At 38.2% G+C, this 24,512-nt stretch overlaps 1 protein-coding gene across 3 annotated transcripts in view; it reads right to left on the bottom strand.

The window, feature by feature from the left end:
* GPBP1L1 (GC-rich promoter binding protein 1 like 1) overlaps nt 1-24,512 on the bottom strand; it is a 64,167-nt gene that overhangs the window by 17,940 nt on the left and 21,715 nt on the right. For all 3 annotated transcript variants that reach the window (XM_068964134.1, XM_068964133.1, XM_068964135.1), the window contains exons 2-5: nt 15,951-16,949; nt 15,017-15,131; nt 12,607-12,736; nt 11,934-12,220 (exon numbers count right to left, since the gene is read on the bottom strand). In XM_068964134.1, the coding sequence (XP_068820235.1) occupies nt 11,934-12,220; nt 12,607-12,736; nt 15,017-15,076 (477 nt within the window). In that variant the 5' untranslated portion in view covers nt 15,077-15,131; nt 15,951-16,949. The remainder of the gene's footprint in view (nt 1-11,933; nt 12,221-12,606; nt 12,737-15,016; nt 15,132-15,950; nt 16,950-24,512) is intronic.

Here is a 24,512-nt window from a genome sequence, read left to right as displayed (position 1 = left end):
TGATGCATGAAACATCCCATGTTTGGCCAGTGGGAACCTCTTCAATTTGGCTTCTGAATCCTTTTGATACAAGCCTAGCCGTCTTTATTTCTTTGCTATGTAGTATAATAAAACATTCCAAGCTTATCTTATAAATATCCTGTCCAGAAATGGCATTTCAAGACCACGATCTGGGCACTAGGGACATTGTTATGGTACTGGTTATTGTGTTCAGTACTTTTTAGTGGACAGAGCCTGGAAATGCACACACATGTGCATACACACACATTTTGAAAGATGAAATACCTCATGGCTTAGTGATATTTCCAATTCAAATTGAGGGCCTTGGGCTTTTTACTAAACATCTTCTATTTTCTATCTGTATTTCCTTTCTTATACCTCTGATTTTCAAGGATACAAAATATCAACAATATGATTAATAAAATGTTCTTACACACTGTTTGTTTGTAACCTTTATAAATGAAGATAAGTGTGACAGAGTATAAAATGCTTGGCTCACATTTTCCTTGCTTGAGTATCCAGTTAATTCACTGACTTGGGTTATAAAGCTTTGTTGTCAAAGTGTATCTGATTTTTTTTTTTCTTATGTCACTTGTTCTTTATGTCTTGATATACAAAGGATGACTGGTCTGGGTGTCCTTTCAATTTGTAGTTTCAAGTCTTACTGTATTTCATGAAATTATTCTTTAATTACACTTTTTAGCACTTACATTTTTCATTGTTATTCTTTTGAAGGGAGAGCTTTTGGATTTTTTTTGTCAAATTACTGCATCTCTTTTTTTCAATTCTAAATTTCATGTATTTGTTTCAGCTTACTTAAAGTTTCCTTTATCTTTTAATTCTTGGAAAACACTACTATTTGTTGTCTTGTGCTCCTTGTTTAGTCTTCATTTTTCTGAACCTTTATTGTTTCCCAAGTTCTAGCACTGTGAATTTTTCTGGTTATGTTTTTCTTGTACCATTTATTCAGATTTTAAAATAGCAGGTTATGGTTCCTATCTGTATTGTGCACATCTTACAGGTATACTTTGCAAGGTCTATAGAAATGATATTCTGTTCCTTACTATCTTGATCCTTTCATGTTGTTCCATTTTTATGTGATCAATTTTTGTGAATGTGGATCAAGATAGCTTTCTAATATCACTCTTCATAGCTCTCTCTTCTGTTGTTTCCATGGAGTGCTCAAAAGGACGATGGCATACTTTCTTTGATATCCTAGCTCACCACCCCCTCCCCGTGCCTTCTATATGAACCTTTTCTTCCCTTTGTCTCTATAGTCTGTCTCTGCAGCTCAGTCTGGATTCTATTCCCAACAGTTTTGTTCTCAGTGAGGGGCTTTGTTTTGGATGGGAGCACTGGCTAGTTATGATTAAAAGGGATAGAACTCTGTGCTGGTTATCATTTTATTGCCTCTTGGTTCCAGTCATCCTTTCTGCTTGCTCCATGTAAATTTATCTGGGCACTTAAAAAAAAAACAAACTCCCTTTGTTAATTTGCTGGCATGGTAATTTTGTCAGTAGACAGCAAGGAGAGATTTTTGCTTCTTGTTCCTGTGTGCTTACTCAACAGACTCCTTTAGCACCCTGCTCCTGCTCTAAGCTGGGTTCTAAGGTACAAGTGAGCACTGACTTGAGTGGTTTTATAGCACTGACATCTCCCACAAACAGCTTTATGAGGTACTCTAAAGGGCATATTTCCAGTATATTCCCTAAAGAAGCACCTTACCAACTGCTTTGCCATCCAGTGAACCACAGCTAGGCCTTTCCAACAAGGTCTTGATCTCAATCGTGGGAGAGGTGATGGGGCAAGGGAACACTCTTGGGCACTCTGTCTTAGCCCTAGGGTTTGTGGCAGCTCCTTATATCTGCTAATTCGTTACCTTAGAATTCTACATATTTAAAAAATATATTTACTTATTTGGCCGCATCAGGTCTTAGTTGTGGCATGCAGGATCTTCATTGCATCATGCCAGATCTTTTGTTGCCTGCGGTGCATGGACTTTAGTTGCAGAGTATAGGCTGTCTAGTTGTGACACACAGGCTTAGTTGCTCCACAGCATGTGGGATCTTAGTTCCTCAATCAGGGATCGAATTTGCATCTCCTGCACTACAAAGCAGACTCTTGACCACTAGACCACTAGGGAAATCCCAGAACTCTGTATTCTTTATATTTAGAGTTCTCTTTACTTTTTGCTAGCCAATCACTCATTATCCTATCTTGTTACAGTTCTTTATATTAACTTTCCTTGTTCAAATTACTCAAAGATTTCTCTCTCCTAATTGATCCACTTAGACCCTTCAAACCTTATCCCAGAATACCTCTGTATTTACTAGTTTTGGGAATATGGAAAACCACCCCTAATTTCTAGCTGCTGTTCTCAAATGTTCTGTAAGCTTTCCAGAATAATTCCTGGCTCTTATGAAAATCCTGGGGTTGCTTGATGCCCTGTTGTTTCCTTCAATTTCTCCTGCACAAACGCTAATACCTAATTATTATTCAAGTTTTATAGCTTTCAGCGATTTGCCCCTATGCTGCAATACCTCAGTTTATTTTGTTGTAGGTGATGTCCATGTAGTTTCTGGCTCTTCAATCCTGTAATTTCAGACTTGGAAGTAATACAAAGAATTCCTATACATCACGCATTTAGAGTCATGTCTCCTGCTTGGCTGGCAGACTTCTTACTACTAACACACCTGGGAAGGCTGTTCTAGAATGTCATATAGATGGAATCATGCAGTATGTACTCTATTGTGTAAAGCTTCAATGAGATTCATTGTGTTTTATCCAGTCATTCTTTTTTTATTACTGAATAAGTAGTCCATTAAGAATCCATCTGCCAGTGCAGAAGACACAAGAGACTGGGTTGGGAAGATCCCTTGGAGTAGGAAATGGCAACCCACTACAGTATTCTTGCCTGAAAAATTCCATGGACACAGGAGCCTGGCAGGCTGCAGTCCATGGGGTTGCACAGTATTAAGTTGTCCATTACATGATTACACCACAATTTTTCTATTCCTGTTTCTACAGACATTTAAATGGTTTGCTGGGAATTCTCTGGGAGTCCAGCAGTTAGGACTCCATGCTTTCACTGCTGAGGGCCTGGATTCAATCCCTGGTTGGCAAATTAAGATCCTACAGGCCACATGGCATGGCCACCGAAAGAAAAAAAAAGAAGTTTCCAGTTTTGTAGTATTATGAAAAAATTTACAATAAATGTACATAGACTTCCATTTCTCTTTAGTAAATACACAGAAGTGCAAGTACTGGGTCACCAGATTTATGTTTAATTTTATAAGAAACTGCCATATTTTCCTTTTCCCAAAATGGCAGTACTACTACACACACCTACATGAGAGCTCCAAGTACTCAAAATGTCACCAAATTTAGTGTTTTCAGACTTTAAATATTAGCCAGTCTGTACAGCAATATCTCATAATGGTCTTAATTTAAATTTCCACACTTCCTTTATGACTAATAACACTGACCATTTTTTCATGTGCCTATTGGCCATTCTTATATCTTCCTTGTGAAACATTTGTTCAAATCTTGTTTATAATTTTAAAATACTGATTTGTAGGAGTTACTCATATTATGGCCACAGGCCCCTTTTCAAATCTATGTTCTGCAAATATTTTCCTGAGTCTGTGAGATAAGCAGAAGTCTTAAGTTTGGATGAAGCCCAATTTATCAGTGTTTTCCTTTATGGTTACTGTTTCCTAGGTCCAAATAAATCTTTTTAAAAAATCCCCTATGTGAGACAGTGAAGTTCTCTTCACTTCAGGCCTTACCATAGGTCTATAAACCATCTCAAATTCATTTTTTATATGCTAGGCAACAGGAGCAGAGAAGATATATACTCATACCTGTGTTGTGTTAGTTGCTCAGTTGTGTCCAACTCTTTGTGACCCCATGGACTGTAGCTCGCCAGGCTCCTCTGTTCATGGAATTCTCCAGGCAAGGATACTGGAATGGGCTGCCATTCCCTTTCTCCAGGGGATCTTTTTCCTACCCAGGGATCAAACCTGGGTCTCCTGCATGCAGGCAGATTCTTTACCATGTGAGTCACCAGGGAAGCCCCATCTATACCTAAGAGAAAGTATAGGTATAGATGGGGTAGCCATCAGAGAAGCTACCCTGGTCACTCAGCTGGGTAAAGAATCCGCCTACAATGCAGGAGACCCCAGTTTGATTCCTGCATGAGAAAGGTCCCCTGGAGAAGGGATAGCCTACCCACTCCAGTATTCTTGGATTTCCCTGGTGGCTCAGATGGTAAAGAATCCACCTACAATGTGGGAAACCTGGGTAGGGAAGATCCCCTGGAGAAGGGCATGGCAACCCAATCCAGTATTCTTGCCTGGAGAATCCCATGGACAGAGGAGCCTGGCAGGCTACAGTCCACGGGATCTCAAAGAGTCGGATACGACTAAGCACACACACACTTGCAGCATCTATACCTATATATAGATAGATACACAGTCCCAGCACAATGTGTTAAAAACCTTTCTTTCTCCACTGATTGGCTTGCTTTGATACTTCTGTTGAAAATCAGAGGAACATATTAATGAAGGTTTATTTCTGGCTTCTCTATTCTGCCCTATATTGGAGAAGGAAATGGCAACCCACTCCAGTATTCTTGCCTGGAGAATCCCAGGAACAGAGGAGCCTGTTGGGCTGCCGTCTCTGGGGTCGCACAGAGTTGGACACGACTGACGCGACTTAGCAGCAGCAGCAGCATCATCAATCTATATGCACAATAATGTCATATCATTTTGAATAGTGTCGCGTTATACAAAGTCTTCACGTTAGCAAGTATAAACTCTCTGACTGTTCTTTTTCAAGATTGCTTTAGATATTCTAGGTCTTTTTATTTCAATATAAGAAAGCATGCTTGCTGGGGTTGTACAGTCCATAGAACTGATGTCCTAACCATGTTGAATCTTCTAATTCAAAGCCTCCCATTCAAAATGTATCTCTTATTTAGATCTTTAATTTCCCTTGGCAATATTCTGTGGTTCAATATTAAAGTCTCTCACATCTTCTGTTAAATTTATTCCTAAGCAATTTTCAAAGGTTTTTTGGAATTTTGTAAAAAGCCCTCTGTATACATATAAGCTGTTGAGTTCTGATCTGTGGATTCAATCAATTGCAGATCATATACTGCAACTATAGTATATACTACTGAAAAAATCTCCATACAAATGGACATGCAAGCTCAAACTCTTGAACAGCATGTTGTTCAAGGATCAACTGTATATAAAAATATGACTTAAATTAATGCTGTAGCCTAAAACCTTGTTAATTCTTTAGAGTCCTTAAGATTTATGTAAGCAATCATGTCACTTGTGAATAGAAACTTTTATTTCTTTCTGTTTATTTATAATGCATTTTATTTCTCTTTCTTGACTTATTGCACTTGCTAGGATCTCCAGTACAGTGCTAAATATAAGTAGTGAAAATATACATGTTAATACTGCTCCTGATATTAAAGGGAGCTCTGCTTTTACTGGAGAATTTGGTAAGACTCAAAGCCACGGCAACACTGTTGTACCTTCTCAGAATCCCTTCTCTACACAAATTTCTTACTCTCAGATTCCACACACATTAAAGCCCAAATCCTACAAGACTACCCTCACGCCTGGCTCCTTCTTCTTCAAGAACAGTGTACCAGGCATCATCGATTCATTCTCTTATCCTTGGAAGGTAATATCAAACTGCCAGGAACAAAGCTCTCACCCACATTTACTAACAGCTACCGTTTAAAAATATATGTGCCAGACTTTTTGGGCAGTCCAGTGGTTAAGAGACATTTCTACTACAGGGGGCGTAGGTTAGATCCCTGATTTGGGAACTAGGATCCTGCATGTTGTATAGCATGGCCATTTAAATAAAAGAAAAGAAATTTTATTCTTTCTTGATATATCCCAATCTTTTTCAACTAATCACTTCTTAATCCCCCTTATTGCTATTCCACACACCTCCTCTCTGAATATATTACTTTCATAAATCTCAACTACCACCGCTGTTTCCAAAGGCATACCTCTAATTTACCTCACCCATCTCTTTGGTACTAAGACCTCTTTATCTTCTACCCTCCAATTCTGCTCCTTCTGTATTTTCTTTTTAAATGAATTACTTCAGTTCAGTTACTCAGTCATGTATGACTCTTTGTGACTCCATGAATCACAGCACGCCAGGCCTCCCTGTCCATCACCAACTCCCGGAGTTCACTCAAACTCGTGACCATCGAGCCAGTGATGCCATCCAGCCATCTTATCCTCAGTCGTCCCCTTCTCCTCCTGCCCCCAATCCCTCCTAGCATCAGAGGCTTTTCAAATGGGTCAACTCTTCACATGAGGTGGCCAAAGTATTGGAGTTTCAGCTTCAGCATGAGTCCTTCCAACAAACACCCAGGATTGATCTCCTTTAGGATGGACTGGTTGGATCTCCTTGCAGTCCAAGGGACTCTCAACAGTCTTCTCCAGCACCACAGTTCAAAAGCATCAATTCTTCAGCGCTCAGCTTTCTTCACAGTCCAACGCTCACATCCATACATGACCACTGGAAAAACCATAGCCTTAACTAGACGGACCTTTGTTGGCAAAGTAATGTCTCTGCTTTTCAATATGCTATCTAGGTTGGTCATAACTTTCCTTCCAAGGAGTAAGTGTCTTTTAATTTCATGGCTGCAATCATCATCTGCAGCGATTTTGAAGCCCCCCAAAATAAAGTCTGACACTGTTTCCCCATCTATTTGCCATGAAGTGATGGGACCAGATGCCATGATGTTCGTTTTCTGAATGTTGAACTTTAAGCCAACTTTTTCACTCTCCTCTTTCAGTTTCATCAAGAGGCTCTTTAGTTCCTCTTCACTTTCTGCCATAAGGGTAGTGTCATCTGCATATCTGAGGTTATTGATATTTCTCCCAGCAATCTTGATTCCAGCTTGTACTTCTTTCAGCCCAGCGTTTCTCATGATGTACTCTGCATGTAAGTTAAATAAGCAGAGTGACGATATACAGCCCTGATGTACTCCTTTTCCTATTTGGAACCAGTCTGTTGTTCCATGTCCAGTTCTCCTGACCTGCATATAGGTTTCTCAAGAGGCAGGTCAGGCGGTAGGGTATTCCCATCTCTTTCAGAATTGTCCACAGTTTATTGTGATCCACACAGTCAAAGGCTTTGGAATAGTCAGTAAAGCAGAAATAGATGTTTTTCTGGAACTCTCTTGCTTTTTTGATGATCCAGCAGATGTTGGCAATCTGATCTCTGGTTCCTCTGACTTTTCTAAAACCAGCTTGAACATCTGGAAGTTCACCGTTCACATATTGCTGAAGCCTGGCTTGGAGAATTTTGAGCATTACTTTACTAGCGTGTGAGATGAGAGCAATTGTGCGGTAGTATGAGCATTCTTTGGCATTGCCTTTCTTTGGGATTGGAATGAAACCTGGCCTTTTCCAGTCCTGTGGCCACTGCTGAGGTTTCCAAATTTGCTGACATATTGAGTGCAGCACTTTCGCAGCATCATCTTTCAGGATTTGAAATAGCTCTACTGGAATTCCATCACCTCCACTAACTTTGTTCATAGTGATGGTTCCTAAGGTCCACTTGACTTCACATTCCAGGATGTCTGGCTCTAGGTGAGTGATCACACCATCGTGATTATCTGGGATGTGAAGCTCTTTTTTGTACAGTTCTCCTGTGTATTCTTGCCACCTCTTCTTAATATCTTCTGCTTCTGTTAGGTCCATACCATTTCTGTCCTTTATCAAGCCCATCTCTGCATGAAATGTTCCCCTGGTATCTCTAATTTTCTTGAAGAGATCTCTAGTCTTTCCCATTCTGTTGTTTTCCTCGATTTCTTTGCATTGATCACTGAAGAAGGGTTTCTTATCTCTCCTTGCTATTCTCTGGAACTCTGCATTCAGATGCTTATGTCTTTCCTTTTCTCCTCTGCTTTTCTCTTCTCTTCTTTTCACAGCTATTTGTAAGGCCTCCTCAGACAGCCATTTTGCTTTTTTGCATTTCTTTTCCATGGGGATGGTCTTGATTACGTATTATTCACTAATTCCCTTTGAATAGAAATCTTATTTTTTTATTTTAATTTTTGTAGAAATCTTATTTTTCACTCTTTCTTCTCTAGTTACAATGCCATGGTTTCCATTCTTTAGATTTATCCTCCAAAACAAGATTTTTAACAAACTTAATGTCTGTTAACAGGAAAACGGGCTTCCCTGGTGGCTCAGACAGTAAAGCATCTGCCTGCAATGCGGGAGACCTGGGTTCGATTCCTGGGTCGGGAAGATCCCCTGGAAAAGGAAATGACAATCTACTCTAGCACTCTTGCCTGGAAAATCCCATGGACGGAGGAGCCTGGTGGGCTGACAAACCTAGTACATTCATACAACAAAATATTTCCTATACAGCAGTAAAAAAGATACACAGCAGAGTTTCTCAACCATGGCACTACTGACATTTGGGATTGGTTAATTCTTTGTTATAGGGCTGTCCTGTGCATTGTAGGAAAGTCAGCATCATCTCTGATCTCTACATACTAGATGTCAACAGGACTATCTCCAGTTGTGACAACCAAAATTTCTCTAGATATTGTCAAATGTGCTCTGAAGGAGGCAAATTTGTTCCTGGGTTGAGAACCACTGATCTAGAGCCCTATGTATCAATATAGACAAATCTCAAACAATTTTAAGGAAATAAAAGAGAACTACGTCGGACACGACTGAAGTGACTTAGCAGCAGACGATGTGATAGTATTCATATAAAATCAGAATCAGGCAAAACTGTATTACAGACTGTTTATGGATACATTCATACATGGAGTTAGTGCAAAAGTAATTGTAATTCTGCACTGCTGAATTTTGCTCTTTGATAATGGAATATATTCTTTTTTGGGAATATACTCTTAAATATTTGTGGTAATGTTACATACATCATTTTAATGTGTATATCTTGCTTTATGGCTTTTTGCTAATGAGTTATTACTTGCTGTTTATATTTATTTTAGACCACGGAAATGTGAAATGATGTAGACAAAAAGTGAATGTGAGTGATTTCCTTATTTGCATTCAAAATGGGTCGTAAAGCAGTGGAGACAACTTGCAACATTAAGAACCCATTTGCCTCAGGAACCACTAACAAACATATAGTGCAGTGGTTGTTCAAGAGTTTTGTAAAGGAGATGAAAGCCTTGAAGATGAGGAGTATAGTGGCCAGCTGTAGTGGAAGTTGACAACGACCAATTGAGAGCAGTCATCGAAGCTGCTGCACTTATACAAGAAGTTGCTAAAGAACTCAACATCGACCATTCTACAGTCATTTGGCATTTGAAGCAAATTGGAAAGGTGAAAAAGCTCAACAAGTATGTGCCTCATGAGCTGCCTGTAAATTAAAAAAAACTGTTTTGAAGTGTCATCTTCTTTTATTATACACAAGGACAATAAATAATTTCTTGATCAGATTGTGATGTGTGACAAAAAGTGGATTTTACATTATAACTGGCAATGACCACCTCAGTGGTTGGCCCGAGAAGCAGCTCCAAACCACTTCCCAAAGCCAAAGTTACACCAAAAAGAAAAAGAAGGTCATGGTCACTGTTTGGTGGTCTGCTGCTGGTCGGATCCATTACAGCTTTCTGAATCTCAGTGAAACCAGTGCATCTGAAAAGTATGCCCAGCAAATCACTGAGATGCACCAAAAACTGCAATACCTGTGGCAAGCACTGGTCAGCAGAAAAGGTGCAGAATTGCATGATGACGCCCAACCACACATCACACAACCAAAGCTTCAAAACTGAATGAACTGGTCTATGAAATCTGACCTCATCTACCATATTCACCTGCTCTCTCGCCAACCAACTACCACTTCCTTCAAGCATCTTGACAACTTTTTGCAAGGAAAATGCTTTCCACAACTAGCAGGAGGCAGAAAATACTTTTCAAGAGTCTGTCAAATCCCGAAGCGTGGATTTTTACGCTACAGGAATAAATAAACTTACTTCTCATTGGCAAAAATGTGTTCACTGTAATGGTTCCTATTTTGGTTAACAAAGATATGTTTGAGCCTAGTTATAATGATTTAAAATTCAGTCTGAAACCACAATTATTTTTGTACCAACCTAACAGTAAAAAAACATATATGATGGGAAACACTGAAATAAAAATGGTGATTACTTTTAGGGGAAAGAGGAGAATATGGTTAGGAAGTTTTAATTGTACCTATAATATCTTGCCTCATTTGTAGAAGAATGGTCTGGAGCATACTGGGCAACATGTCAATATTCACAAAGCTAGGTTATGAGTGTACTTGACCATTTTCTCCACACTTTAATGTACACTTATAATATGCCATAAAAGTGTAAACACAAAATAAACCTGCCCTTATTGACCTTTTTCAGGTATGATGTGACTTAGCAGGTGAAGATAATGCTGCCTTAAACATTTCTTTCCGTTGTCAACTCATTTCTCACTGGAAAAGCCACAGGACTGATAACAGACCTTATCAAACTATGCCAATCAGTAGTATAGTACCAGTTTAAAAGGTACTCTAAGTAACTTCTACCTTACCCCACATCAATTCTCATTTCTCATTATCTTTTTTTTTTTAACTAAAGCACACAAGAAACTTAAACTACTAAAATAAATCTTGTTTTCCAATGTGCTCAGCTGACTGTGGTCATAATAATACGTATTTTAGGTAAATGTCCAGATATGATAGAAATTATAACTACAGTAGGTTTATTTAATTGTGTGAAAATTACAAAATGAAATTCATTTTATAATAGGAATATCATTCAACTTTTTTTTTTGTTGCTGCTGGTTTGATGAGGATTTCATCAAGTTCTCAAAGTGTAATGAACAAGAGAGATTTTGTTTCCTAATCACTACCACTGGTCTTATTTGAATTTGCTTATTTACTGAATAAATAAAGTTATAATTTAGTATAGTCATTTTGGACTACTGAATACTTAAAAACATTCTGGTCAAATACTTAATGTATTGGTGTATTATAGACTTTTCCAGGAATAAAGTTTTAAAAGACAGGCACCTTGAAATAGGAATATCAATAAGTAACATTTAAATTAAGAGCCCCCAGATCATTTGCTAAACTTGGGAGGAGGGGCTGAATGCCTGAATTTTACTCTTTAGTTGGCTTTGATAACATGAAATGGGTGTCATAAAAGTGACTAGCTTATCTAATGTGCTACTTAAAAATAATGAGCTGCACTAATAGGATTTTGCTACTAGTCATATGTGGCTTCTGGGCACTTGGAATGTGTTATCTATATTAAGATGTAGTATAATTATAAAACACACAAGGAATTTTGCAGACCTAGTATAACAAAGAATGTAAATTATCTCGGTAATTTGAAGATAATGACTATAGGTTAAAATAATAATAATGATTTAGATATACTTGGTTAAAAAAAATATATTATTAAACTTTTAAAGGTGCACAAAAACTACTTTTGGCTCAGATGTCAAAAGGCATATAATTCAACACACAGTAGCATATTTAGGCAACAGTTAAAATATTCCTAACTGTGTGTTTCTAAACTTATCACAACTGTCTATATAAGCAAGCAATATCAGAGGAAAAAAATCCCTCTTAGGATAGCTGGAGAAAGACAATTTAACAGTTTTCCATAAATATATCTGAATATTGAATCTTAGAAAACTTAAAACTCAGGATTTCTTTCAAGTTCCAAAGGCATAAAGATGAAAAAATATTAAGATTTGCTAAAAATTATACAGGAATTTTGGTTCTCATCTTCATATTAATCAACTCTTTCCTAAAAACAAAAAAAGTCTAAATGTAGGACTCCCTTTCATGTACTTCTTCAAATGTTCTCATTATTAACAGAGTTTTATATGTAAGAATCATTTTAGATTTTAACTGCAGAACTAAACCTTTATACTTACAAAGTCCTCCTCTTCAAACTGCAACTTTTCCACCTTATCTTCTTTCTTCTCTTCCCTAATATCTGTAGGTGGCTTTTCCTGAAAGGCACAGCCTTTCCGGGAATGGAAGCTGCCATTCCAATGGCGATGGTTTCCTGTGCCACCCCCACTACGCTGGCTCATTCCATCATGACCTCGTGAAGAGCCATGCCAACCAGATAGGTTCCCTGTGATTCCAGCATATGCTCCCTTAGAGACACCAGAATCCACAGAATCATGGCGGAACAGGGAGGGCTGGTGCCATGAATCTGAAAAAATAAGGAAAAGTAACATATTAGTGTGTTTTCTTTCTGGAAATTCAGAAACAAGTGGGCCATATGCTTCCTGATCTAATTTACAGTATTGCCAAAGCCCGTCAGGGGACCTGCTAAATAAAAAATTAAGTCCACATACACAAATCACAAGATACATCCTTTTGTTTTAATATAATTTCTGTATGAGTTCTTTAACTGAAGAGAACTTAAGAGAACCTAAGAACATTAGAAAGCCAATACAGGTGAGTAATGACTACTGGACGATCTAATTGAGTATTATATTTACAAAAGATCATTATTCCGAGGTTACGGACATGTACCCTCAACCTGGGCTTCCCTCTGAGTAGCTTAAATAGTCGTGGAAGTTGGGTATGTCTTACCTCCTGTCGTTCGAAGAGGTCCATTGTTGAAAAAGCCATCAGAGGAATTATGTCTACGACGGCTTACTCCAAATCTACCATCTCCTCGGGGTAGGTGCTCTCCGTGTTTTTCGAAAGTCGCTGTAGGTGACTAAGATGATAATAAAGTATAGAGAAGCAAACAGATAAGTACGTATCAATCTCTTTTATTATCTTTGGATTTGCATCAGGCTTCTAGAAAACAAGTAATATTGGTGGCAGATATCTCCATTTTGAGCACATGTGACATAGTTAAGGGCAATAGTTCTCTGAGTTAGAGAAGTTCTACATTGCCTATTTAATCACTGATTGAATTAATTAACAGGCTACTTCAATTACTTGCATGGCAAGGGGTGGGGGAGGAATCAGTCAATATCCAGAAGAATAAGCTCCAAAACTTACACTTAAAGATGTTGTTAATCTTGAAAGGAAAAGAAAGATGCTTGCTTTTAAAATAATTCTAAATAGCTTATTTGTGTAAATTACTCTCAAATTGAAGAGAAAGGAACAGTTTAAATACCACCATGGCATGCCATTAACAATCACACACAAGTTTTTATAGTTTTATAAAACACTTACTTCCATTGTTTAATACTCATAACAAGATTACAATTTGACATCATCCCCATTTTATTTACACACGAGGAAGGAGGTCAGAGAGAATAAGTCTGAGGTTACACAACTAAAATAAAGCATTTTGAGAAACACTATTATGTCCTTTCCTATTTAAAATAGCTGTATTCTATGACAGTCTTTTTCTCAAATAATAGAAAACCAAAGTTTAAAAATCCACAAAATGTATGGTTTATAGGCCCACCACGCCCAACATTTGATAAGTGCTTCTAGGAGAACTACAAGTTGTGTCACAGAAATCTTTACATCTATTTCCTTATTATTAATATCTTCACTTACACTTGGTATTGTCAGATTTTATTTTAGCCATTCTAGTGGGTTACAAGGGCTTCCCTAGTGGTTCAGCTGGTAAAGAACCCGCCTGCAGTGCTGGAGACCCCAGTTCGCAGAGTCAGACACAACTGAGAGATTTTCACTTTCTTTCAGTGGGTTACAAAGATTTCTCCTTTCCTCCGAAAGTTTATTGGGTTTTAATTCTTCAACTTAGGTTATAATCCACTTCAAGTTAATTTTTATGTATGATATAACGTCAAGGTTGAGGCTCTCCCTCCTGCTACTGCTACTTCTGCTAAGTCACTTCACTCGTGTCCGACTCTGTGTGACCCCATAGACAGTAGCCCAGCAGGCTCCCCCATCCCTGGGATTCTCCAGGCAAGAACACTGGAGTGGGTTGCCATTTCCTTCTCCGCTCTCCCTCCTATTCTCCCATAAATATCCAGTCCTAAAGCAACTTGTTAAAAAGGATTATCACTTCTGCATTGAATTACCTTGGCACTTTAGTCAAAAATCAACTGACTAAATATATAGCACTATTTTTGAATTTTCTATTCTATTGCATCACTTCACAAGTCTATCTTTATGCTAATACCACACAAATTTGCTTGCTGTAGCCTTAATGGAAATATTTATTAATAAATTATATTTCCTAATATGGCACTAAATCAATTGTTCTTTGCAGGTATAAGATCTGCCTACTTTTAAACACTTTCCTAGATCCCATACCTAATCCCTCAGGTTCACCACCTCCAACCCTTGAGGCGGATTATGTCAATTATGAGATGGCTGGGAATTTCACAAGCACAATTCAAACTGAAATTTAAAGCAAAGGGTTGTAGGTCTAGACAGACCAGGAACATCTTCCCCAAAATTCATGTTTAAAAAAAAATGTGTTGTTTTTTTTTCTGAGACAACCTATCAACTTTGTCCCTCCTCTATTAGGTGGCAAAACAGGAAGTATTTTTATTAGCTTCCCAAAGGTTTCCTTTATCAAGAATATATTCCATTTGTCTTTATTCTTAATGCAAACATTTTCTCCAAAATCAGTGAGCAGACCATTGTCTCTGAAATAGAATTTCTAGGATTTAATCATGTAGTAGTCAATCAATTACTGTCTATCCTTTTTCAACTACTACTTTAGACATATGTACTTTCATTCTGAAGATCCATTTCCCCCCAAACCAAAGTGTTCTGCAGCTAACATAGGAAGTCTTAAGTGTGCCACACAATGAGAAAAGGTTAACATGTAATGAAATAAACAGGACACTTAGGTACACAGACTTGAACTGCCTAAGTGTTTATACCCTATTTATATCCTAAAAGTAAGATAAAAGAAAGATAAGTTTATGAAAACATATCTAAAATTATCAGTCAAGACTGAATATACACACAAAAAAAACTAGATTGTAAAACAGAGGCTATAAGACAATACAAGGATGCAAAGAATTGGTATTGAGATAGTTACTAGAATGGAGAACAGTACCTTAGCTGACTGTGGTGTTGAGAAATTTAGCCAAGCAGGAACAAAGTCATGCTGCGCCATTTAGGTCCAGTGTCTCTTTTCAACAAGGTGAGGCATCCAACCTCATGGCCAGGATCTGAAAATGAGAAAATTGAAATCATTTATTCTTGGAAGAACCTGGTATCAAGTAAAGGAGTCTGCAATTTCTTTAAGGTCACCCTTTTACAGAAAAACTTGCTCTCTGAGCCTTTCTAGAGTAGTCCTCTGGCCTCATACATCAGAGAAGTTCTAAACAAAAACAATAGCCTGTGAATATATAACTATGAATATTCAACACAGAGAAAGTGGGACATTGCCCTGAAGGTTATATGACAGAAGCTAATGAATTCTTGGGTTATAGCAGAAGAATAAACAACTACTCATAACTATAGATATATGCCATGACAGGCATATGCTAAGTTGCTTCAAACACTGCTGACACTTTGCGACCCCATGAACTATACAGCCCACCAGGCTCCTCTGTCCACGGTATTCTCCAGGCAAGAATACTGGAGTGAGTTGCCATTTCCTTCTCCAGGAGATCTTCCTGACCCAGGGATCAAACGCAGGTCTCTTATGTCTCCTGCATTGGCAGGAGGGTTCTTTACCACTAGCACCACCTGGGAAGCCCCAAACTATAGATACTTATAGAAAAAGATTAATCTGCTTCAGGTAACTTCAGGAAAAAGCAGTAGAAAAAAATCTTCTAGAGAAGGAAGTTATAACTTCTCAAGAGTTTTTCTATTTAGTTCACATTAACTTCTCCTCATCAGAATCAATTTTCCTGAGAGATCCGTTGTGTCTCCAAACTACCTCACTGATAGTCTCCAGAATACATTAGAAAAGAGTAGGTATTTTCCATGATACATATACATACACAGTCTTCTTCCAAAGTTAGACATAGGAGGATACTTACCCCAGAGTATAACCTCTGTGGTCCTGCTTCCTGAACTTCTTGAGCTGCCAGCTGGATTTCCACAAGGTTCTCTTGTTAAAAGGGTACTTAATTAGGCTGGCCAGCAGAAAGCCTTACGATGAAGCAAAAAGAATCCAGGCTCTGTGTGGATCAATCTCTCAGTCCCCTCAATTGCTCATCTTAAACTATCTAGTTCCTGACACGTTTCCCAAAGGGGAAGGGGAAAGGGGAAGGGGGAGGGGAACATAAAAAGTATTTGTTACATTTAAAAAATGGGGGGAAGGGGAAAGAGCTATATCAATGTTCACCTCATTCAACTTCCTTGAGTGATGGCACTATGATGTTGCTTAAATAGATAATACATGGACATTTGCACAGTGAATGCAAATACTGTTCATAACAAGGTCATAGCTTAGAAAGACAGAATGACTTTTGTTTGGTCAAATAATGTCATTGAAGTGATCAAAAATAAAACACTGATGAGCTATAAAAGATCTTCGGAGTAGTCAACTCTAGTAGCAAAACATCCACATTACAAAGCCCTTAATTTATATCTCATTATTCTTACACAGCTGGTAAAAACAGTCTGCAGGTATGAGTTTATATTTGTCTTATCCTTCAAAATCTAAGGACATAAGAAAGCTTGTTAAAAAACAAAAAAACAGGAACTTGATATGCTTTTCCCTCCAAGAATAGCAGCTTTCAAAGCAAATTTCTTGGTATAAAGCTCTCAAATGTTTCTTCTATTTCTTTGGTCTTCACTATTTATAAATTCACAGCAAAACTAAAACAAGTAGAAAGGCAGGGCTTAAGAACAGTCACGGAGAAAGCTCCAAAGTGAGGTTTTCTTCTCTTCAGTTTTCTGTATTTCACTCGTTCTGCCCGTTCCCAGAGACTAAACTGAGTTAATGGAAGGTAATAACAATCTTCTGCTTCAGTAGAGAAGTCACTTTGGATCCATTTTCATTTTTATTCAATCATTTAAAAGGCCACAGGAATCTATCAGTATAAATGAAAAAACAAAATAACGTATCACAAGAGGCAAAATTACTATATATAATTGCTAAAATGAGACATGGTCCAATTATGGACCTAGGAGACAAAGGTCTAGGAGACAAAACTCAAGTCCAATTTAAACATGAAAGTAATGGACCACCACCTATAGCAACAACATAACTGGCTAAAATTTTTTAAGGATTTTAGAAAAGTGAGGTGAAAAAAAATCTACCTTTAAAATAACCATTTCTCCAATTAGCTATCAAATGTAATTCAGAAATGCAAATTAGAGTCCGTTAGATTTAGACTTTCCCTCATACTTGGAACAGCTTGCCATAAGTGGTCAAACAGGCATAACTAACTGGTTTATTACAGTCATCAACTATTTAATTATTTAGTGCTAACCACGGCTAGAGGCTTAAAAACAAGACATCTGTCATAGCATTCCTCATGTATTTACGTATTTTTAGATACCTACTTATCAATTAAGAGACTTAAGTGCTTATTCTCTGACGTAAGATATGCAGTAAGAGATGACATAAATATTTCTTGGGCAAATTCTTAACATACTTCCAAGGGCTAGAAAATGCTTGCATCTGTGGGCAATTCTGGTCTACACTGGTAAATACTGGTTTATAGAATACTTCTCATATAATCAATTCCTGTTTAAAGAAATACTAAATTCAGAACAGTAAATACTGCTGTGGGGAAACAATGGGAAAGGAATCAAAAAACGGTTCTGGGTTGCTTCATCTGTATCTGTAATACATTATTAAATTGAATGATGGGTACTCATTTGTTCTCTACACTTTTTATATCTTTATAATACATATATGTGTAACATCAATCACTGTACACACATGTAGTAATTTTTTAAAGTAACCTTCTTAATAAGTAAAAGAAGTCTCTTCCCACTCTCCTTCCCCTTCCTGAAGAAATACTGTACAAAGCCATTAGGAGCCGTCAGGCGAAGTAAAAGCAGCCAAGGGGGAGGCTCCAGAGGCCAGAGCAAGGTACTGGGGCATAATCAGGATGTGAGGGTGTCCACAGAGGGAGGATGGATACTGAAAGGTGTGTACGGCAGCAGTCCTGCACAGGTTGTTGGACCTCATTAGGTGAGTGTCCCAGTATAGTCCAATGCAGAGTATGGGAACCTCAAGAGGAGTAACGAGGATTTCCTGGCAAAGGGACATGGCCAAGTGGGTTGCAGGCTTCCATGCAGCAATGTGCCTTCCAGAGTTGTTACAACTCTGACGTGATTAGGGAGAAATACATATAAGGGAGGAGGTGATAAATGCAGGTTGGTTACATACCAGGATTTAATCAAAAAGTAAAAAATATTAGGGAAAAATGAGAATCAGATTCTTACTGTGAGAGAAGTGATACAATGATAAAGAAACTTTCAAAATCTTTAAGTAGAAGAAAAACCACTATGAATAAATTTGTACTATAATAGCTAGAGCAATACTTAATAAAAAATAAGCTTTAAAAACTTATTTTTTAAGAAGATTAAATCAAACTGAACTTTATTGCTCTTTTTTTTTCCATGATGGGAAACGAGCAATAAAAAAAATCTAAAGAAACACAGAAAGACAAGGTCAGAAAAAATCGGAATGATTTTTTAAAACAATAATTCTTTTGAAACAGATTAATAATTTTTTAAGACAGAATGAAAAAGAGGAAATAAACACAACAGATAAATAAATATCATGAGTAGGGACTTCCCTGGTGGTCTAGTGGTTAAGAATCCACTTTGCACTGCAGGGGATGCGAATTCGATCCCTGGCTGGGGAACTAAAACTCCAGGAGCTGAGGAGCACTAAGCCCACACCACAAACACACTCCAGTATTCTTGCCTGGAAAATTCCATGGACAGAGGACAAGGAATAGTTAGTTCAAGAATAATCTCTTGATATTGGTTCTGTGGTCCAGCCTAGAGATTTTGAAAATCAGAACTGATTGCAATTCACAACCTGTTGAAAACTTGATTTTTTTTTTTTTGGAAAACCAGTTTTTAATATAAACAAATTAAAAGCCAAGTCACAAAATACTCAGGAAGAAGTAAAATAAACTGAACTACATAATTGATGGGATATGGGAGTAAAAGAGAAATAAAAGTTCATACTCTGATTTCTAGCTAGGGTAACTTCATAAATAACTGCATCACTGACTGATACAGGGAGTAAAAGCTAACTGGCTACTGTTCCTCCAGTATAATTCAGGTGTTTTTTCAAAAAATAAATTTATTTATTTTTGACTGCACTAGGTCTTTGTTGCCGTGCACAGGCTTTCTCTATTTGTGGTTAGCTGAGGCTATTCTCTAGTTGCAGTGCACAGGCTTCTCTTGTTGTGGAGCACAGGATCGAGGTGCGTGGACTTAGTTGCCCCACAGCATGTGGGATCTTCTTGGACCAGGGATTGAACCCGTGTCTCCTATACTGACAGGCGGATTCTTTTTAGCACAGGACCACCAGAAAAGTCTCAGGATTGTTTTTACTTAGGTCTATACCTGCAGTGAAACAATCCTATGACAAACCTAGACAGTGTTTTAAAAAACAGAAACACCATTTTGCTGACCAAGATCCATATAATCAGAGCTATGGTTTTCCAGTAGTCATGTATGGATGTGAGAGCTGGAGCATATAGAAGGCTGAGTGCCAAAGAATTGATGCTTCTGAACTGCAGTGCAGGAGACGCTTGGACAGCAAGGAGATCCAACCCGTCCATCCCAAAGGAAATCAGTCCTGAATATCCATTGGAAGGACTGATGCTGAAGCTGAAGCTCCAATACTTTGGCCACCTGATGCGAAAAACTGACTCACTGGAAAAAACCCTGATGCTGAGAAAGATTGAGGGCAAGAGCAGAAGAGGGTGACAGAGGATGAGATAGCTGGATAGCATCACTAACTCAATGGACATGAGTCTAAACAAACTCCAGGAGACAGTGATGGACAGGGAAGCCTGGTGTGCTGCAGGCCATGGGGTTGCAAAGATATGATTTAGTGACTGAATAACAAACAATACCTATAATACCTAATACATGATGACAATGTCCCTGCAACAGTTTCTTAGGGAAAAATACCAAATCAAGTTTCCATCTAAAATAACATAATTAACTATTTGTTGCACCCTTTCTGTTGTAAGAATTTTGGTTTAAACCACAGAGAACCAGAAATTCAAGGCAGGAGGATGGGATCATCTATTAGGTTATAAAATTGATAGAAACGAAGGAAAATGCCTCAGTTTTAAACACAAAGATTTCCCTTTAACAAAGTACACTAGGCACATTCTAACTGAACACATTATTTTTTCAGTCAGTATTCAACCTCAAATTACCTAAGTAGAGTTTCAGCTGAGGCAGTGACTGTAGAGGGAATATTAACTGGTGATGCTTTGCTACTGGTGTGAAAGTTCTAAATTTGTTATATATCCCATAACTACTTACTGACCATCTCCAACCTACTAGGCCGTCAAGCTATCAAAGTGTGGTCTGTGAATGGACATGTACAGCATGTGGTGGTGAGATGAATGACAGTGGGAAATGAAGAAAGAGGACAGATAAAGGAAAAAGAAATTCCTGTTTTAGAAGCAAAAGACTAAAATGTCAATAATGGTTTTACTAGGATGGTGTAACTACAAGCATTTTGTTTCACTTTCGTAGTAAAATGTTTTTGTAATGAAATGTCTTTACTCTGGTTATGCCTTCTGGGGCTGTGGCTATTTTTATAACAACTAATTGGAGCAACTTTAGCTTAACTACTGAGAAATTCTTAGAAGGAAAAATACATCACTCAAAACTTCTGGGGTGGTTATCAAGACTTAAAAAACTTAAATATGAGATGTCAAGTATGAAGTCTGGATCTCAGAGAGGTCTGTTCTGGAGAGAGAACGTTTGGTAGATGATGTTTAAAATCAAGAGATGAGATCTAAGGAGACTATAAAGATTTACCTAAGAGTCTCCAAGTCCTATCTATTCCACTCCTAAGATTCCATTCCTGTTTGTCACTCTAGGTTCCAGTTACTCTTCAATTAAAAACCTAGTTTCAGGGACTTCCTTTGGCAGTCCAGTGGTTAAGACTCCACATTCCAAAGCAGCGGGCATGGGATTGATTCCTGGTTGTATGTCCCATAGCACAGACAAAACAAACAAATGAAACTGGTTTCCCAGGCACTACTAGACTCTTCAGCCCTCTACCTCAGCCTCTACTCTTGGCTGCTAGATTTCTCTTCCAAAGTCCAGGTTCAAATTATATTACTACCCTGCTCAGAAGTTTTCTGGCTTCCTACCAACTACACAATAGGGTTTAAGTTCCCTGGTCTGACAGTTGACAATAAGCCTTTCAGGACTTCCCTGGTGGCACAGTGGATAAGAATCTCCCCGCCAATGCAAGGGACACAGGTTCCATCCCCGGTCTGGTAAGATTCCACATGCTGTGGAGCAACTAAGCCCCCTAGCCACAAGCACTGAAGCCTGCACACTGCAATGACTAAAGCCCACAGGCTTTATAAGCCTGTGCTCCGAAACGAAAGAAGCCACTGCAATGAGAAGAAGCCTATGTACTGGAACAAAGAGTAGCCCCAGCTCACTAGCAACTAGAGAAAATCTGGGCAAAGCAACAAAAGACGCAGGGTAGCCAAAAATAAATAAATAAATAAATATTTTTAACAGAAGAAAAGAAATAAGCCTTTCCCCGTAAGTAAACTCTTTGTCTAAAATCTTCAAGGTAAGTTAACTGTGCCTTCTAGGGCACTCAACACTTCCTCCTTTCAGCACAGTTATAAATGTTGACTCTAACTCCCAGAAGGCCAAAAACTGTTGCTTCTAGAAAGTCTTGTCCAGCCCTTCTTTGAAACAGCATCTAGCATGGTACCCTGCATGCAGTAAGGATTCAAAGGTTTAATAAATTAATTTCTACAGATTATGACAAAGCAAGAATGAAGCGAAATTGGAACCCTCATACATTGCTGGTAGAAATATACAACGGTGCAGCTGCTGTGGGAAACAGTTGGTGGTTCCTCAAAGTTAAACACAGAGTTAGCATACAATCTATCATTTCTATTCCTACGTATACAGAGATAAGAAATGAAAACACGTGTCCACACAAAAACTTGTAAGTGAATGTTCACCGCAGTTTTACTCACAAAAGCTACAAGAAGAAACTCAAATGCCCATCAATAGATGGATAAGCAAAACGTGGTATATTCATACAATAGAATATTATTCAGCTTTGAAAAGGAATAAAGCACTGATACATGCTCCAAGGATGAACTCTGAAAGCATTATGCTAAATGAAAGATGCCAAATATGCAAAACAACACGTATTACATGACTCCATTTATATGAGATATCCAATCCAGAGAGACAGAGAACAATTAGTGGTTACCAGGGGTTGGAGGAGGGGATGTGACTGCTTAATGCATTTGAAGTTTATGTTTGGAATAATGAAAAAGCTCTGGAACCTGACAGTGATGTTAGTTGGAAAACACTGTGAGTGTACTTGCTGCCATCAAACTGTACACTTTAAAATGGTTACAACAGTAAATCTTTTATGTATTTTGCAACAATTTAAAAAAATAGTATTACAGTGCAGTTGTTAAGTCAATAGAAACCATAATATTAAACAGGGCAGTACATCATTCTTTTTAGGTTTTTATCTAAATAATTTTTAGATAAAATGCTCTCTTCCTGCACAAGCATATCAGAACTGCCTATTTGAATACTTGATCCAACCATTCATTCACAAACATCTGTCAAATATTTCAGCTTTACAAATCCTCTGACTTCCTGGCTACTTCCCATCTACCCAGCAATCTACAAGATACTTCATAACATAACATGATCTAATTTTATAGCTTGTAATAAGTTGCTAGAGAGGATGTCCCTGCCAGGGACCTTATCTCAATCTCCTCTAAGTTAAGCTCCCATTATCATTCCACATGTGTTCATGACCTCACTAATTCTTATTTTCTCCACAGTCCAATATCCCTCTAGGTATTTAGGTTCATTTCCCTTCAGTCTTAACAAAACTTCCATAAAGAGCAGTGTACTGTCAGTATCTCCATTTTCTCACTCCCCATTTATTTCTCAATCCATTGCAAATTTAATTTCTTCCCACAACTCTAATGAACACTCATCTGTCCTTTTAATTCTAAAATTGAAGAGTATCTCCTAGTTTCTTTATCACTAAAATGAAAGCTGCGCTTCTTCACATGTTGAAGGTTAATAAACCAACAAATATATAAAAACAGCACATTACTTTTTTATCGACTCTTAATCAAAGGGCTTCCCAGGTGGCACTAGTGGTAAAGAACCTGTCTGCCAACACAGGAGATGTAAGAGACTTGGGTTTGATCCCTAGGTCAGGAAGATCCCCTGGAGGAGGGCATGGCAACCCACTCCAGTATTCTTGCCTGGAGAATCCCATGGACAGAGGAGCCTGGCGGGCTACAGTCCATGGGGTCGCGAAGAGTTGGACACGACTGAGCACACAATCAAAGAGTGGGTGAAAGGAAATACAAAGCCAGATGGTTTATGCAGTCATATTCTGGGAGAACTTTTAATTAAAACACTAATCTGTGCAACACCTACCATATACTTTATTCTTCCTTCCTGACATCAGGTTAGCCATCCACTCAGAGATTAATAAGAAAAAACGAACGCAAGCTCTAAAATGTTAAGAGACTTAACCAAGATAACACATCTAATAAGTGCCTGGGCCAGGTTTGGTACACTAATTTTCTAATTTCACTGCTTTCTGAATTATACACACTGTGATTGTTTCCAGTCATGAAATAATTCTGATACTTAGAAAAACAGAACAAATTCCTTAAAATCCTAAGGAGCAAAAATCTAAAGAGGAATGTTAATTTACACACACTTTCTTTTGGCCTTTCTTTCTGTATTTCTTTTACTTATCTCAGTTAGTCAAGAGTGGCTGGCTTCCAGGCAAAGCTGAAAGACGAAAAATTAAACCTTTCGGTGCTAAGAAAAAAGAAGCACATAAAAAAATGTGGCTTTTAAGTACATGGTTTCTGATCCTTTTTTAAAAATAAATTTTATTTATTTATTTATGGCTCCATGAGGGTCTTCGCTGCTGCGCACAGGCTTTCTTTAGTTGTAGCAAGCAGGGGCTACTCTCTAGTTGTGGTGTGCGGGCTTCTCTTGTTGTGGAGCATGGGCTCGAGGGCCTTTAGTTGCAGTGCGCAGGCTCAGCAGTCACGGCCCACGAGGGCCTCGGCTTATTTGCCCCAAGGCACGTGGAATCTTCCTAGACTGGGATTGAACCACATTTCCTGCAATGGCAGGCAAGTTCTCAACCACTGGACCACCAGGGAAGTCCCATGGTCCTGATCTGAACAAAACTGCCATCTCATGGTTTTAGCCATGCCAATACCTTAAAAGAACATGACCCATATATCCAACTCCATCACAGGCAAAAATGATTCAGAACATGTACTGCTGAGGACCTATCATATCCACAGCTAGCTAAGGGAAAGAATGCAAAGAAGCCACAAGGGGTTCTTTCTACAAAATGTTATCAGGCTTATATCAACTGATCTTGGCTA

The sequence above is a fragment of the Capricornis sumatraensis genome, chromosome 2 (genome assembly GCF_032405125.1).
Source record: "Capricornis sumatraensis isolate serow.1 chromosome 2, serow.2, whole genome shotgun sequence".
Taxonomy (NCBI): Eukaryota; Metazoa; Chordata; class Mammalia; order Artiodactyla; family Bovidae; genus Capricornis; species Capricornis sumatraensis.
Note: the sequence above shows the minus strand (reverse complement) of the source record. Positions and strands in the feature narration are given on the sequence as shown.